Source organism: Micropterus salmoides, unplaced genomic scaffold, assembly GCF_014851395.1.
Source record: "Micropterus salmoides isolate LMB-PRFRI ecotype aquatic unplaced genomic scaffold, ASM1485139v1 Ms_hic_scaffold_3, whole genome shotgun sequence".
In the NCBI taxonomy this organism is placed as follows: Eukaryota; Metazoa; Chordata; class Actinopteri; order Centrarchiformes; family Centrarchidae; genus Micropterus; species Micropterus salmoides.
Window position 1 is genome coordinate 6,427,703 of NW_024042261.1, and position 18,049 is coordinate 6,445,751.

Here is an 18,049-nt window from a genome sequence, read left to right on the forward strand (position 1 = left end):
TATTTTTTTTATGTGTAGGTATGTGTGTATGCATGTGCGTTTGTGGATATGTATGTATGTATTGTTGTGGGTAAGATCTGGACCTTGAGTCTGTAATAAAGTTTTGATTGATTGATTGATTGATTACATATTTTGGAAAAAAGAAAGGAAAAGTTTTTGTATTGTAGCCCATGTTATGTTGAAAGATTTCGCTGTTTTATTTTCTCTGGATTAAAATAAAACAATAATACATATGTTTCCTGTGACATTTTATATGAATAATGTTACATTTAAGTTTTTTATCTAATTTTATTTACTGATGGACAATGTAACAGAGCATATACTAACCTAAGACGGTAAATGTGCTATTTATTTAAAGGTAATATTTCATTTTCATTAAATTAGTATCATAATTTTGGGTCTAGCAGTCAACACTGACTCTATCCCCAAAAAGACCAATCAGAGACAGACTGAGGGGTTTTAAGGACAGATTTGTTTATTAATCCGTTATCAAGTGAGTTTAAACCTGCAATGATTTGTTGGTTTGGCATCCTCAGCATGGCTAACAAAAATGGGTAGGGAAAGATTGTTAAACTTTGTCAAAAGACCATTAGCACCAACTTGAATGATCTTAGCCATGTATATCAAGTTAGAGCCAGGTCATCCCGGTGGATCCTCAACACCCTCTACATGCAGAGTTTCGACTCCATCCCTCAGGGAGGAGGTACACTTTCCCTGGTGGGGCCAAGTCAAACAGATATTTGAGATGATTTGTTCCCTCAGCTCAGCGGTTCTAAAACGAGCTGTAGGGCTAGTTGCTATTGCACACACACTTTAACAAAGGACTGATGGAGTCTTAGTGCTTTTATAGCTTTTTTACAACTGTATTATGATGACATCTCTTATATGTTTATTCTATGTATATAAGTTTGTTTTTAAACCAAATTAGTATCCAACTGAGGATACTTAAATCAGAATTCATTTAGCCTATTTCGGGATGACAATACGTTTTGGACGGACAGGGGTCCTCCTGCAAGGCATTATTATAGAGAAACCTTTAAACAACACAAAAGTTAGAGAATTAACACCGTAACAGAGTATTTTCATTTGTGTAGACTATGTAAATCTGAACACCATCCTCCATCCTACTAATGCGTACAAAATATGAATAAAAAGGGAGTTTTTGCATCGACCCTTTTTATGTACAGTCTATGCATCGACCCTTTTTATATAAAGTCTATGCATCGACCCTTTTTATATAAAGTCTATGCATCGACCCTTTTTATATACAGTCTATGCATCGACCCTTTTTATATAAAGTCTATGCATCGACCCTTTTTATATACAGTCTATGCATCGAGCGCACAATTACGTCACTGCGTCAGCGCCAGTGAGTGTCTGCGTGCGTCGGGACGGGCTACGGAACTGCTGAAGGGTCGACGAATAATTGGAGATGAAGGCGAAAATAGAAATTAAACAGCGGTCTTAGAATTGTAACGTTAAATTAGCGGTAGTACAGTTATTTGTGGCCTCAGTTTGAAGCGAATGTTATATGAGGACTCCCGGAGGAAGTGCTTTAATCGCAGTGAGGTAGCGAATGTAGGGAGAGTTGGGGAGGGCTGTAGCTGCTGGGGTTTTTTTGGAGAGGGAAAACAATATGGCTGCGGTGGAGCTCGAATGGATCCCAGAAACACTGTACAACACAGCTATCTCGGCTGTGGTGGACAACTACAGCCGTTCAAGAAGGGACATACGCTCGCTCCCAGAAAATATACAGTTCGATGTCTATTATAAGGTAAGATTTACCAGCCAAGGGGCCTAGGTATATCTTGACATCCACCAGACTGTACGAGTTTGTGTAATCTGCTTCTAACATTGCTGCTAGTAACGTTAGCTAAATCACGATAACGTTGCGTTAGCTGTTGAAGACAAATAACTGCGGGTTTAGCTAACTCACAGGTAGCTTAACGTTACCCCCGCCTTATATATTACTAAAGTAAGAAACCTAGGATGTATAGGTCTCTGTATAATGAACGTTTGTTGAATTAGAAACCATACACGACATTTATCTTTTAGCTAATTAACGTTACATTAGTCGCCGTGTAAATTGTGTCAGAGTTTGTCATGGAAACTAACGTAACAGTGCTTTGTCTATTTGTTGTTGTCAGTAATGTGTTTTGACTAACTTTATTTAACGTAGCCTTCCTATATACAGGCAAGCACAACACTCAGCAGTCAGTTGTCATTTAGCCATAGACAGAAATCACAAAACAGTAATATATCGAAACATTGTAACGTTTAAAACAACTCGTTTTGTTCTCTGCCATCCAGTGTCACTTTGGAAACCGCGCTGCTCTTGAACCATAATCAAGACCTTTAGCCAGAATTTTAGAAATACTGAGGTCATGATTACAGCTCGCTTACGATATGGCACCTGTTTTTCTTCAACCTTTGGATAGCTATACCTGCCTATATACCGTCACATACACTAGGATCTGCTCACTGGATTAATGCTCATTTATGATGTACCCTGGAACCTGGGGTTGGATAGATATTCATCCTTAACCAGACACCAAAACACATTTCTTTTAATGTTTGTAATCCCATTTTTGTTCTCAACAGCTAAGTTAAAAAAATAAGTGGGAAAATATTTAAAACTGTTAATACATATGTTGATGTGTAAAAACCCATGTTCTTTTAAGTTATGGTGATCCTTTGAGTCTGTAGGTTGTAGTAATGTAACTTTACATTCTAAGTTTGTTGTCATAGAGTCAGTCATTGTAAGGTATAGTCTGTCATATGCCGTAGATGTGATCCACTGTGGGACAACTTGCAGCAAACCAGGTGGTAACATCAAAACTATATTTGTGCCCCATTGGTACTGTAGTGTAATGGTACTATTCACCAACAATAGATTATGGTGGCAACAGCAAAAACAAAAATATATCTTTTCCAACAGTTGACTGAATCAAATATTGCACCTATCAAGCTGATGATACGTGGAGCAACTTTTAGAGCAATGGTGCTGGGCAATGTTGCCAACAATGGTAATGAGTAAAAATTGCTATCATAATCCCCTTCCCCCACCACCCCGCCCCTCCACTATCCGTTCAAAACATAGTCGGATTTGGCACCAGCAAGACTGCCCAGCAGCATTGCTCAAAAAGTTGCCCCATGTATCATCACCTTCAGGCAGCTGGAGGGCAGCATTACATTCTGCCTCCTCTCAACGCTTATTTACAAAGGTGAAAGAGAGAGATTTCCGTGAATATAAAAATCCAAAGTCCTTTTATGCCATATCAGTGTGTACAGGCCCAGTCAAAGCACTGATTATGATCTCCTGAAAATAAACAAAAATTTAAAGTGTAGAGCGCGAATGCTTTAAAAGCTATTAAGTAATTCTCTAAAAAGAATGTAGATTGTATAGATGCCCATTGCAAGACACCGTTACATTCCCACGACTGGATGTTGGAATAAAACTCTTCCAACTAAGTTCTAAATATACATTCATTACTATTGGGCCTGTCAAAACTGGCCTTTGGAAAAGTCATTATTTCAAAAACCACTTTGTAATATTTTTAAGGCGGTGCATTAATATGATGCTAGCTGGCTGCATTTGTCATGATACTCTGTCAGATGGTTAGTACGGAGTACCATAAATCACGTGCACCTGATGTTCTTAAACAGGTGTTTCCAGTTATTAAGGCTCATTAGTTTTTCAACTGTCATGGGACATGTCCACACATTCACCTCTGATTTGGATTCAGAGGAGGATCATAAAACCAGTTTTGACAACGTGGCGAGTCATTTACAATGATTGTCACAGAAAATCTGATCCTACAAACAGTATGCAGGGCTCCAGATAAACGTTTTCCACTAGTAGCTCTGGGTTTCCAACTGAAAATCGTAGGAGGAGCACCAGCACAAAGTTTAAGAGCGCCGCTTAAATGAACATGCAACTTCCTGGGACCCTTATTCTGCTGAGAGGCCCTCCTACCTTACCCACGAGCCAAACCATTTCATATTGCCACACAGTCACACCTGACACCTCCGTGCTCACACCTCAATCCTCCCTCCTCTAAAACAGTTTGCTCAATCTGTCAGTCTAAGAATAAGTACACCTCTACAGAACAGAATGAGGTCTAAACAAACAATATTAATTGAATAGAATATTTTCTATAGAATCTTGAAAGTGATTATTAAAATTAACAAATAAGAAATTGTAGAAAATATAAAATGTAGGAAATTGTACAACACTGAGCTTTTGGCTCTGCTGCCTGGTAATTAGTCCAGTCAATCAAATTCAGTAATTCTTCTATAGTCACCTTTAGTCCATCGCTTTTCATCTTGCATTAGTCCAGAGTAACTAACAATGACTATGAGACTAGATAACCTGTCTTGTATTAAAATATTAGGTGTGCCATCATGCCCATGTATTGTCCTGACTGGTTCCCACAGAGGTTGCTGTTGGAGTTTCATTTGGTGTTGCATATGAAAACATGTTCACACACGTGTAATTCAATTTTTCAAGCTGCAGTTTATACCATTGTCGTTTATCAAACATAATAAATAGTATTTCACTCCCCCTTGTGTCAGGCACAAAGTCAGAGAACACAGTGCTTGAAGTGGCTATCAAGCAAGATGCAGATAGACCAAGAGACGAGCATCCTAGCTAGGTTAGCGAGACAGACCGGCTAGAGATGCACTGCAAGCGAACACATCAACTTAACGTTTCTGTTTGTATATGCTAACATCTAACATGAGAGCGTCTGCAACTACATGGTTTTAGTCTGGGGCTGTGATATGAAGAAAGCAATTTGTTTTAATTAATGTTATTAATAAAGTAAACATAAATATTAAATTATTTCTGAAATGGCTATCAACTCTAAATTTAATAACACCGAATAAGAGTCTTGAGAGTTTATTTCTGTTTCCCTTTAAGCATAATAACCATGTATCACAATAGTAACATGTCTTTCTTTAGGCCTCTGCAGGTTACCAATGGTTAGCAGTGACTGTGGTGCTTTAAGCTCAACGCTAATACCAGCGTGCTAACTTGCTCACATTGACTAATTCTAACCTGCTAATGTTTCCCGTGAGCATCATCTTAGTTTAGCATGTTAGCATGCTAACGTTTGCTAATTTGCATTGAACGCATAGAAAACGACATGTGGTGACTGGTGGGAATGTCATTAGTTTTACATGTATTTGGTCATAAACCAAAGTATTGAACACATCATCAGCCTGTTAGTAGTGTTGGATGAGAAGTCTTCAATCCCTCATAGACCCCCACCATGGAGAACAACTTCCAGCTCAGTGCATTTTGATGACAGACTAGACATCAGCAAATGTTTTTAGTTTCAGCTCCTGTACAGCAGACAGTATTTTTAAAGCATCACTGTCATACCCATAATAGAGCCTACGATTAAAAATAGGACAGAAGCTCTACCTTTTGTAGTCACAGATGGGCCTTTCTGTACCCTTCTGCTAAGACGTTCTGTTCCCACCTGCACATTAGTAGTCAGACCAGTTATCACCTTTAGATGCAACATTGTGCTCCTAATGGAAGAGCTGACAATCTGTGTTGTTGTCAGCGAGTCTCCATGCTCACTTATTCCTCCATCTCTGTGTCTCTCAGCTTTACCAGCAGGGCCGCCTCTGCCAGCTGGGAGGAGAGTTCTGTGAGCTGGAGGTGTTTGCTAAAGTACTGCGGGCTTCAGATAAAAGGTAAGAACATATTGGGTCTAAGCTTTGCCTGAAACCTCACACCATCCATGTTGACCCTTCAACTGTTTTACAAATGGTTCTGGAGACTTTGGTCCCTTAAGCAGATGGTTATCAGAGCAATTTAGGCTGTATGTGCTGAAAACTGCATTCATTGCGTCTTTTTTAATAAAGGCTTAAATGTAACAATTATATTAATCATCACCCAATACTTATGCCTTCCTCTTACATGGTCCATTCCTTTGTCCTCCTCACTGCAGACACCTCCTGCACCACTGCTTTCAGGCCCTAATGGACCACGGTGTAAAAGTGGCCTCCGTTCTGGCAAACTCCTTTAGCCGCCGCTGCTCCTACATCGCAGAGTCCGACGCCCATGTCAAAGAGAAGGCCATCCAGTTCGGCTTTGTGCTGGGTAAATGGTGGGGTAGGGGACGGATGGTTTCACACAGACACTCTGAGATAGTCTGGACGTAAAAGGAAAAGATAAACAATGAGTGAATAAGTTGAGACTAATAATTCCTCCCACTGATGTTATCATAGCTTTAGCTGATAGGAAAAATACATCAGGGATCAGTGATAGTTTGGTTCATTGCCAGCAGTCTATAATCATTTTAGTCATTTAAAATGTATCTAATGTAATCTAATTATACCACATTTATTACTACTGTGGACACACTGTGAAGTATGACGACTTGTGACACATTTTCATTGACATGAAATAATAACTGAGGATAAATCAATATCACGGGCTCATAGATGGTGGTGGCATTATCTAACCTAAGACATTACATGTAAAATGGTCAGCCAGTATGTTATATAACCATTAACTTTGTGGTAAACATGCCGGAACTCGACTCCACAGCTGTTTGTTTTTTTTTTTATGTGAAAGCTGTCTTTCAAAGATGAACCAAAGGCACATCTTTTAGCTCGAGTAATCTGATGTCTTTTGATTCTAGGTGGCTTCTTGTCTGATGCGGGATGGTATGGAGATGCAGAGAAGGTGTTTCTGTCGTGCCTGCAGCTTTGCACACTTCACAGTGAGGTCCTCCACTGCTTCCGGGCTGTAGAATGTTGTGTCAGGTCAGTGTTGAAAACTGTGGATGTTCTGTATATGGTTATATTTACTAGAGATGTGCATCTTCACTGGTCCCAAGATTTGATTCGATTATCCTGTCGATATCACGATACGTCACCCCTAGGGGTGGGAATTTCTAGGCACCTCATTACGATTATGAGGCTATGATGCAATTGTAAAACAAAGTATTTGTAACAATCCAACTACGTAGGTAGTAATGAAATCCAGCTATTTAATGTTACTTCATAAAAATGTAGCTAAAGTTACATAAAATGATTACATTGTTGCAGCATTATTACTGACCTCTGTTGCTGCTATTGTCATTTCTGATGCTGCTGTTATTAGTAGAGTCAGATAGGGGTTAAACTACACACTTTACAATGCTCCAGCCAATCCACGTTCATGCTGCCTATATAATATACAGTGAGGAAAATAAGTATTTGAACACCCTGCTATTTTGCAAGTTCTCCCACTTAGAAATCATGGAGGGGTCTGAAATTGTCATGGGCCTTGAGAAACAGCTTTTCGTTCCTTTGTGTACTCAATATGTGGATGAATGACAACAAATGAACTTGAACTAGCAGCCAAAAACGTCCTGCTCAGGTTCCTGACTGCAGTCAGAAGAGGTGTTAGCTAGCGCTAACTGCCTTAACTTTTCCAGCAGTTGGAAAACAACACTTTAATTAAGGCACACGCTGTGACCTACACTGTACATTTACTGCCAGACTGAAACCTAGCACTCATGTTTCCCTCTGCTCTGCTCGCTTTCACTGTCACCTACTGCCGCCTGACACGTAGCTATCCTTTGACGAATGAGGAGAGGATGCTAGCTAAGCGTTACCGTGCTGCACAGTGTGCGGGGGAAAATCATTAGTGTTGGCAGCAGCGGCAGTTATTCAACAGCTGCCTGTCTGTGCCGAACAGGGAGGACACGTCTCTGTTTTGTGCACACCGCAGACAGTCCGGAGCTGCACTTCCCGCATTTCCAAGTTCCACCATACTTTTACTTTTACGTCAACATTACGTTATCAATTAACCTCTAGATAATCGATTATTGACATTTGTGAGTTAATTTAGAATCCAAGTCCGCATCGCGATGCATCTAAGAGTCAATTATTTTCCACTCCCCTAATATTTACCAAGAATTCCTTTCCAGTTCACACACTGCTACACATCGAATGCATCTCACAGGTGGTTCAGCTTCACCTGTAGAAATGACGACTATCAATTAAGGGTGCTCATATCGGGATTCTTGGGGCAAATCATCGATCACTGGAAGCAGCATCTAATGATAGTGATCACGGGGTCTATTTGAAGCTTTATTTAATTATTGTTTTAACTATTCTTAAAAACATTGTAGGGCTGCACTTCACAATTATTTTTTTAATTGATTAATGTAACGATTATTATTTCAGTTAATTTAACAACTAAATTTATCCATTATTCTAAACTATTTTAAAAATCTTTCTTCCTTTATTCAGAAGGATTGTTGGAACACAGGGTGATGTAATCACTGTATGTCAGCCCTTTCCCTCAACTGCAGAATCAGTATTTTACTGAAGTACTTGACTTAAAACTTAAAACGGTCATGACATGGATTTATTCCATCACTTGAGTAATATGCAGTTAGATAATTACTTAAGTAAACAGGATATTTCTATTTCTAATTCTGCTTAATTCTCCACCTTTATTTTAGTATTTACTCACAAACTACTTTAATTTGCTCACCTTGCTTTCCCCTTCAGTTCTGACATACACACTTACACCTGTCTCTCTTTCTGAATGTTTGCTCTGGTGACTTTCTTCATCAGCAGTTTTATAAATCGGCCAAAAAATACACCAATGTTTTTGGTTTTGAGCCTTGTCTGATCGACTCTTCTGATTGGCGATCAGCGATATTTCAATTTTCCATTTACAAGTTTGATCAGAGTTGTAGTTGCATTAGGTCAGAACTACTGTGATCCAGAGATGAAACACAAAGTTTTCTTCATTTTTAAGGCTGCGGTTAATGGAAAGTTTTTACCAGGTTAGCCATGCTCATGTTCAAAATGGTGGCATCAAACAGCTCATATAGGAGGGCATCTGTTCTAGTTCTGTCTTTATTGCACCTTTTCGTTTCTGCAGCCCAGTGGATATCAGAACATTTCTCTAATTGAGGTCAATAAATTGTCACACTGCAGATAATTTTCCTCCCACTTCCAAGATATTGTTTTACGTGAAAGGACACATTGTAATCAGAGGGCCAGCTTCACTTTGCCTCTCTGCAGATTCTAGTACTATTGATAAGTGCCAAAAGAACGAGTCATTTAACATTGACAGAAAATTAATTAAACTGTGATGCCTATTTTGATAATCAACTTTTTTTTGGTCAACTATCCAACAGAAATGCCCATCACTATAAAAAAAATCAGGAAAATATAGGTTAATCAATGAAAAGGTTTTAGTAGCAGCCTTACAGAAGAGGAGTTCACCAAGTTGGTCTTTGGAATCCATAGTGATTGGTAAAAACAAAACCACAGTTTGTGTCACTGTTGCTTTGCTACCTTGGTTTTTATAGCACAGTATGTATTATAATATGACAATAATGACTTAATCAGAAAGCCTCCTCAAAAGTGTCTGTTTTTATGTCTGAAAATCAATTAGATAAGACACACTTGAGATTGTTAAGTTATGCTCTCTTGTCTCTACAGGCTGCTTCATGTCCGTAACGGCAACTGTAAGTACCACCTGGGGGAGGAGACCTTCAAGCTTGCTCAGTCTTACATGGACAAACTAGCCAAACATGGCCACCAGGCCAACAAGGCAGCGCTATACGGCGAGCTTTGTGCCTTGCTCTTCGCCAAAAGCCACTATGATGAGGTATGTGTGTCTGACCCCCAGTGACTGAGAAATTCGATCACATCTCTCTTGTAAATTATAGACAATAAAGACAAGTGCTTTTAGTTGTTGAATAAAAATATACAGACAAAACAACAAGTTTAACCGACTGTCTGTTTGCTGCATTTTCCAGGCATACAGGTGGTGTATAGAGGCTATGAAGGAAATTACTCCAGGGCTGCCTGTCAAAGTAGTGGTTGATGTCCTCCGGCAAGCCTCCAAGGTCAGCTATGTTCTGTATTACATTTTTTGTATGTGTGTTATTATGGGTACACTGTCTTTGCAGAATGTATCTACGGAGCAGCAGACCTGACTGTAAATTTTGACTTGTCTTTCCACTGCAGGCCTGCGTGGTGAAGAGAGAGTTCAGAAAAGCAGAGCAGCTGATCAAACATGCAGTGTTTCTAGCAAGGTAACCTGCTGTGTCTTATATGGACTCAACATGATTCTTTCTCCCTTTTGTTATCATGGATTCTGATCTAGTGTATTGTGTTTCACAGAGAACATTTTGGACACAAGCATCCCAAGTACTCCGACACGCTGCTAGATTACGGATTTTACTTATTAAATGTAGACAACATATGCCAATCAGTTGCTATTTACCAGGTAAGTAGAGTGATTGGCAACGATGTGTACATGTTTTCATGTCCTCATTTCCATTAAAAAAACGTGGCATTTTATTTATATTTATTTAAAATCCTTTCTTTCTATACAAAATTCCAGACAGCGCTGGATATCCGACAGTCTGTGTTCGGGGGGAAGAACATCCACGTTGCCACAGCCCATGAAGACTTGGCCTACTCCTCATACGTGCACCAGTACAGCTCGGGGAAATTTGACAACGCACTGTGAGTACACTCTGGACTGAGTCCTTTTACTCAGGACTATTCCTAGACCAGCCAGCTAATTACACTAGACATATGGTCACAGCTTATACTGTGATGGTCTTTTTTCTACTGTACTGGTATGTTTATGTGCTGCATGCTTTGTGTGCCCTTAACATACATTAAAAAGCACTGATCATTTTAGACACAGTGTTGTGATGGCAAAGTGACACGTAGCTGAGTGGAAAATGTTTCCCCTGACACTTCTTCCTCTATACAAAGGAGCCTGATTCAAAATTGGGTAATGCTCTGACCTCTCTAACCCTGATCAGAGCTTCAAAACAACTTTCTTCAAGGGAAACACGTGACTTTCTTGGAAGTGTTTACAGTTTGCAGCCAAGTCTGAGTTGCATGATATGTTTGGGTCAGCTGATGTGTTTGTCTCTCAGATTCCATGCAGAACGTGCAATAGACATCATCACTCACATTCTGCCTGAGGACCATCTGCTGCTGGCCTCCTCCAAGAGAGTCAAAGGTAAGGCATGTTTCCTTGAGATATTGGGCTTCTGTCCACTGTGTGGAGAGTACAGTGGGGAATATCAGACTGGCACTCTTAAAACAAGGATAATGGGATGTAGCTAAATTCCATTATCCTTGTGCCTTATATTGTGTATTATCTTAGATATTTTTATCTGTACAGATTCAGGTCTTTACAGTTTCTCCAAGGTGCCCAAATCAAAAGAAACATTAGCCCAAAGGAAGTTTAGAAGATGTCTGGTATGCATGTCTGGTAAATGGCATCTAAACTGAAACATGTTTGCATGTAATATTAATGATTTTGTTTCCTGGGGGCAGTATTTTCACATTCCTCAAGTTTACTTTAATAACAAAAAAGGTCTCTTAATATGAAAAACCTTTTCGCCTATTGAGTAAAAGTCCATGTTTGTTGTAGTATCAGTCAGTAGCTACAGAATGTTTCCTCTTTAGGGGTTAAGAAGGTAAAAGTGAAATGATGTTTATATTTCAGAGACTGGTGATTTTCACATGTCACAAAAATGATAGGCAGGCATCTTAACATGTGCTTCATCGTCCTTTATTTCCCTCAGCTTTGATTCTGGAGGAAATAGCTATCGACTGCCACAATAAGGAGACAGAAGAGCGCCTTCTGCAGGAGGCGCATGACCTTCATCTTTCCTCATTGCAGCTGGCCAAGAAGGCCTTCGGAGAGTTCAACGTCCAGACAGCCAAACACTATGGCAACCTAGGACGACTCTACCAGTCCATGAGGAAGTTCAAGGTGATTGAAATGTCTGTGTGTGGGTGTATATGTATGTGCACACACGGATGATGATGCAAGATGGTCTGTGATCATCCTCACCAACTCATCTGATAGTTTTATCATTCTGACTGGATATAATGGAAGTATTAATTAGCTTTTGCCAGTTGTGTCTTGCCATATAAAGTTAAATAATGATAATCTCATGTATAATGTAAAAAACCTGATCAAAATTCCACAACATATCATGCCATACTGCCACATTTTCAAAACTCATACGTCAAGTTGAACAATATGTACAAATAAAACTTAAAAAACTAAATGTAAAATGACACACCAGTCTTCTACAAGATAGCCCAGTGTTTCCCATATGTTCATTTATTTGTGGCGGCCCGCCACAATATCAATGCTACAGATTTGCCACAGATTTATTTTAGTTTTTTGTCATATTTGATTGCAGAGCGCAGCACATCCTCTCGCTCGTCCCTCTCTCTTTCGCTCTCTCTCCCTCTCCCTCATGAACACAGCTGCACAAATCCAACAGAACGCTTTCAATGTCAGAGACCCAGCTTAAAAAAGTTATTAGTGAGCATGTAAGGAGCCTAGCTAATAAGAAGAGCTAAATTAATGTTAGAAAACGCCTGGGTTTTCGAGGCTATCAACTGCAGTCGCCAACTCTGTGTTTCATCAGCTGTAATTCTGGGGGAAATTCAAGAATCAGAGCTGAGAGCCTGTGTAGGCCAATTTTTTAAATTATGTATAAGATTCTCAATAGGAAGCTGCAAAAATACTAGGAAAAAAATCCTTTTCTTGCATTGTCTTAATATTTTGGCATTGCATCTTTATTTGTGTTTGTGTCTGATTTTATGGGTGTCCATGTAACCAGGAGGCAGAGGAGATGCACATCAAAGCCATCCAGATCAAGGAGCAGCTTCTGGGCCACGAAGACTACGAAGTGGCTCTGTCTGTGGGTCACCTGGCTTCCCTCTACAACTACGACATGAACCAGTATGAAGATGCAGAGCGGCTCTACCTGCGCTCCATCGCTATCGGTCAGACAGTGGGATGTGATAGATGGGTCACTCAAACTTGATGTCACTTTATATCTTTCTGGTTTTAACAAAGTAAAAAAACTTGAGATGCACCGATCGGCCAGTTTTCAGCGGGGCCCATCAGTCTCACATATCAGATCATGTGCCGGTCAGATTTACACACGTGCTGCATCGCACTATGGTTTAAGTCATGTGCACAGTGGCACAGACAGTAACCGACTACTGAGACGCACACACAAACGTGCTAAAACAAGTCGTCTGTGTGGAGGTTCTTCCCTGTGAAGACGTCATTTGTAATCACTGTACACAGACTTAACTTGTGTTTGCTGCTACTAATTGGGGTTAAAGAAAAGTTTAAAAACGTGTGTGTATGCTGTCAGTTATAGTTCCAGAAAACAGAATCAGCCAAAATCAGAATTGGCAGGTCAGCCTTTAAACAATTAGAATCAGCCAAGATAATTACAATTGGTGCATCTCTAAAAAAATTACTTTAAGTAACTTACTTTACTCACTTCATTGTAAATGTTCTTCACAGCAGGTTAGCCATTCAGCATAACCAATCACCATGGTGATTTATGCCTGCTTCTAGATACAAGAATGCCTAGGTTAAACCCATCAATAGCGGCATGGCCTTCTGATCGCCTTTGTAAAACAGGACTGTGGTCACTCCTGTGTCTCAGGGATTCCAGAAAAAAAAGTGTTCTTCTCATCTGCACCCAGGGGTGCTGCCCCGAAAATTAACTGATTTCTGAGCAAAAGCTGGCAGATGAGTCGGACTGATTTGGTCTCTCTTGTTGACACCAGCCTGTAATGCTTACTGTCGGTCCAAGGCTTAATATGTCATGGTGGGGCATTAGATAAGCCATTTGCAACCTAATTATCTTGTGATTAAAATGGAGCGATTTAGGGGCGCATTGAGCCATTATTTTCATTATTTATTCAGAACAATGTACTGACTGTTTTCTAGAGTTCAAGTTGATGTTTAAAACCCAAAGTCTACATCAATGTACTATATGTAAGATGAGGAAAAGCAGTATATTCTCACATGCTGAAACAAACAGTGAAATGTTTGCCTGAATTTTCCACTGAATAAATTTTTGCTCAAAAACTGATTTAAGCAATTAATCGATTATCAGAATAGCTGACAACTTGTTTTCACTCAATTGACAAATTTAGAATGATAACAAACACGGTTTGTGATTTTAAATTTTTGTTTTTTGTTTTTTCTCGGTGGCCTCACAGGTAAAAAGCTGTTTGGAGAGGGTTACAGCGGACTGGAGTACGACTACAGAGGCTTGATCAAACTCTACAACTCAGTGGGAAACTACGAGAAGGTGTTTGAATACCACAACGTACTGTCCAACTGGAACAGGCTGAGGGACCGGCAGTTTGCCGTGGCAGATGCCCTGGAGGACGTCAACACTACTCCCCAGCAGACCCAGGAGGTGGTACAAGCTTTCCTATTGGCTCAGAGCCTGGGCCCCACCCGCCCCTGTCTTGGCTGATTTTATGAGGGAAGAGCGGGGGGAAAAAAGACAAGTGGGCTTTAGCCTGGTAAGGACGCATAATGAGCCCAAATGTGATGCTTCAGTTGCACACAGTTAATTAGTAATACACAGAAAATTCAAGCATCACGGCAGGTCAGTGGTTTTATAGTCACTGCAGCTGCCAGTACACACACAGACATACACACACATTTAGTTGTGGAATAAAAAAAATAGAGAAGACACCGTTATCAAACCTCATCGACACCCACACAATCCACCAAGATGCAACTCCAGACCGGATGCAGCTTCACCCCACAGAGAAGACTGCATTTCTCCAAGAGAAAGAGGACACACGACTGAGAGGAGGGGTGGCGGGGTGAAAAATAAAAAACTCAAACGTCCTGTAAGGATGACAAATGACCTCTCCTCTTGTCTCACTCACCTTTTTCTTTTCAGTTTGGAATCGGAGAACATTTTTGCTTTTGTATTTGAACCAGTGTAGCTCTGAATCCCATGAGACTCATCACAGATGAAAACCATGTTCTCCAGGGCTATGTACATGACAGTATCTGGACCCCACACACATCTGTGAAATACGTCTTTAAAACACATCCATCAACGTCATCACTTGGCGGATCAGAGATGGCAAATTGTCAGATATTTTTGACACTTGTACAGTAAAATAATACAGCAGATTGTACACTTAAGTTTCAGTTGAAGGCTTCTTCTTTTTGTTTTGTTTTTGTCTTTGCAAAGAAATGAAAGTGGACCCTAAGAAACCTCCTGTTTTGAAGTACTTGGTGGAGAGAGATTACAAACAGTGGAATGTGTTGAACCAGTGGGTATATTGTTACACACATAAAAGGCTTCGCAGGCCTTGTTTTCAGTTTATTTTATCTTGTTTTCCAGCTTAGTACTGACTTAGATTGATGATTGAAATGCCAATAATTTATATGCAAAAGTGTATGTTTATGTAGCCCTTTGTTTATGCTTTTCTTACTGAGTGGCCATGACTTTGAAGGAAACTGCTCACGCTATTACTTCAGAAGAAGGGACATGGATAGGAGTGAAAAGAGGAAGATGCTACATGGACAGAGGCTTATTAGCCTCCCTTTATTTGTTTATCTTAAGGTGTGGCTTCACATGTTTGTGTGTGTGTGTGTGTGTGTGTGTGTGTTAGTGTGTGTGTCAGTCAGCACGCAGAGATAAAACTCTGGGTGCCCAAGTGCTCTGCTGATGATTACCAGCCTTACACCAGCTTGCAGTTATCTGTCTGTAGACGGACCCATACATTTAAGTGCTAAATGAACAATTATACCCTTAAGGGCACTACAGTGGGGACCAATGTTTATTTGTGAGAGTGTGAATGCATGTGTTGCCAGCCTGTTTACCTGTGCATCTGGCCTTTCCTCTCCACTCCTTCCTGTCAGATACCCATTAAAGCAAAGTTCCAGATTGTTTTATTTTGTTTTTTACAATATCCCATCAGTTGTTTCACTATAGAGTTGAACTATCTTGCTTCCAAAGGTTCTTGTCTTTATTCACAATGAAGCACCCTGAACCAGTGACATGTTTTTAAAATGTTAACGCTCTGATGGTCACATTGTTGCAACTCAGTGGCAATGCCCTAATGCCAAATCTTTCCTTTCTTTTTCCAGTCACATGCAGCACTTTTAAAGGAATAGGTCAAAAAAACGATGTACTTCACTTACCTCTAGTGCAGCTATTCATCTTTTTACATAAACACACGTCCAAACCTAACAGTGGGACCAAGATGCATACTTACAGTTACTTTGAAGTGTAAAAATGTGCTCTCTGGTGTACAAACTGTCTGAATTATCTCGAAATTATCTTTGGCATTTCTCTGCTGACCTTGTGATTTATTAGGCGTTGTATACACATTGTGTGTATATATACAGATATATCTGCAACAAACTAATACCGGCCAGTTTACCGGCCAGGTGGATTTACCTGACTGTACCTTACAACGTTTTATTTGGTGGTATCTAGCCTTGCAGACGGTGCCATTGGAACTGAAAAAAGTAGTCCCTTGGAAAACGGGAGAAATGGGGGCACAGAAGGAATTATTGTTGTTTCCTTTTATGTAATTTTTCAGTATTGGAGAAGAAATTCCATTCACTAGAATTATATCGGGGTGGAAGCTGAAATGTTAGAGATAGTTATCTCTGAACCTGGGTAGATCAAACCAAAACTATCTGCATGGGTATATACCATGAGAGGTAAGTGAGAAGTAGTTTTTCTCATAGTCTGGGTGAACTGACCCTTTAAATGAGAGTTGGAGCTTTGTGGTCATGGATGACTTGAGACAAGCAAGACATTTGTATCTTTGTAGTGAAATAACTGATGAGAGTTTGCGCTGAAATCTCACTGATGAAAAATGTGAAAGAGTCCTGCTTTAAAACAAATTCTGATATCTGTAACGTAACTGAAAATGCGATGCCTTTATATATTTTTTTCTTTTCCTTTTTTTTTTTTTTTGTGAATGAAGAAAATGAGCTTTGCCTTGCTGTTGCTTCAGTGCTGTCGGACGCCTCCCTCTCTAGCAGTGATGTGAGTGGCTCTAGCTGAGGAGGTCCAGCCTTAGCCCCCTTAAAAGGACGCTCAGCTGCGCTCTTGGTGCTTCGACAGGTGCCCCCTCTTTCTGGGAGACAGAACATTCTCCTAGGACAGACGTGGAAATGAATGTTACCTACGGTCGCTATTTCCAAGCAGCTCTATAGAAAGACAAACGACTAGATTTGGATCATTTGCAGAAAACAGTATGTTACAGTAGAGGCTGGTAAATACATATCCTCTTGTCCTACAGAGTGAATAATCGCAAATATTGAATGGAAAAATCCTACACTGTTGGATATGATTTAATTCATCCCAGGATTTATTTTGTTCTTCCCTCCAGTTATACTGACTGCTTTTAAGTGAAGGTCACTTGTCCTGTTGAATTGCATTCTGGTCTATTAGGGCTACTGTTTTGGAGGCACTGGCAAGCAATTTCTGTGTTTTCTGCAATGGATTTTTCTCTGTACCACCTGTGAAAATTCTAGATAAGGCTCTTTTTCACTGATTTTGACATGAAGCGTTTCCTGTCCAAACTCCAGCTCCAGCACTGGCTGTGATGTCAAATTGTCTGTTTGGCCAAAAAAAAAAAAAATCATAAATGGAGCCAGAAATGTGCTTCTTTTAAAAAACGGTGTTGGAGTGTTTTAGGATGTTTTCTTGTAACTCTGCCCCTAAGAAACCAGTTGACCTACAGACAAGGTTTGATTTGACAGTACCTACTGGTAGTCATTGTGATCTACTGATTTCTGAAAGGGATTGTCATAGTGTCATTGCTGGAGGGTCGAAGGGCATGGGCATGCTGGGAAAGATGGTCAAAGTTAAAGATAAAAGCTGTGATCTCTCTGACAGCCAAGTTTCTCTCATACGTGTTCAAAGGATTGACACCAAATGTGATGAGGGGATGTTTCACTGTTGTCCTGTTGCTGCTTCACTGTTAGCTGCAAAACATTAAAAGGTATATCATTGATCACAAACTCCCCATGCATTTCACTCTTGTGTTCATCCCAAAACTAGAATTTATTCCCATCCCAGTGGAATGAAACATGCCCAGTCATACAAGAACAGCTGATGGTACTAAATATTAAATATATTTTGTATCACAACCCGTCTCCATCCTTTATTAGAGGATCTTTAGTGATCGATTCATTCGATACATGTTCATTATAACCTGTTTCAGA

At 40.0% G+C, this 18,049-nt stretch overlaps 1 protein-coding gene across 1 annotated transcript; it reads left to right on the top strand.

Moving 5' to 3' along the window:
• The first annotated feature begins 1,377 nt into the window (after window positions 1-1,377).
• appbp2 (amyloid beta precursor protein (cytoplasmic tail) binding protein 2) lies at window positions 1,378-17,845 on the top strand. The gene is made up of 13 exons (XM_038693750.1): window positions 1,378-1,774; window positions 5,618-5,706; window positions 5,964-6,115; window positions 6,660-6,783; window positions 9,469-9,637; window positions 9,789-9,878; window positions 10,000-10,067; window positions 10,156-10,261; window positions 10,379-10,503; window positions 10,929-11,014; window positions 11,586-11,776; window positions 12,642-12,807; window positions 14,050-17,845. Exons 1-13 carry the CDS (start codon window positions 1,637-1,639, stop codon window positions 14,310-14,312), a joined length of 1,767 nt encoding a protein of 588 aa, XP_038549678.1. The 5' UTR covers window positions 1,378-1,636; the 3' UTR covers window positions 14,313-17,845.
• Window positions 17,846-18,049: the final 204 nt, after the last annotated feature.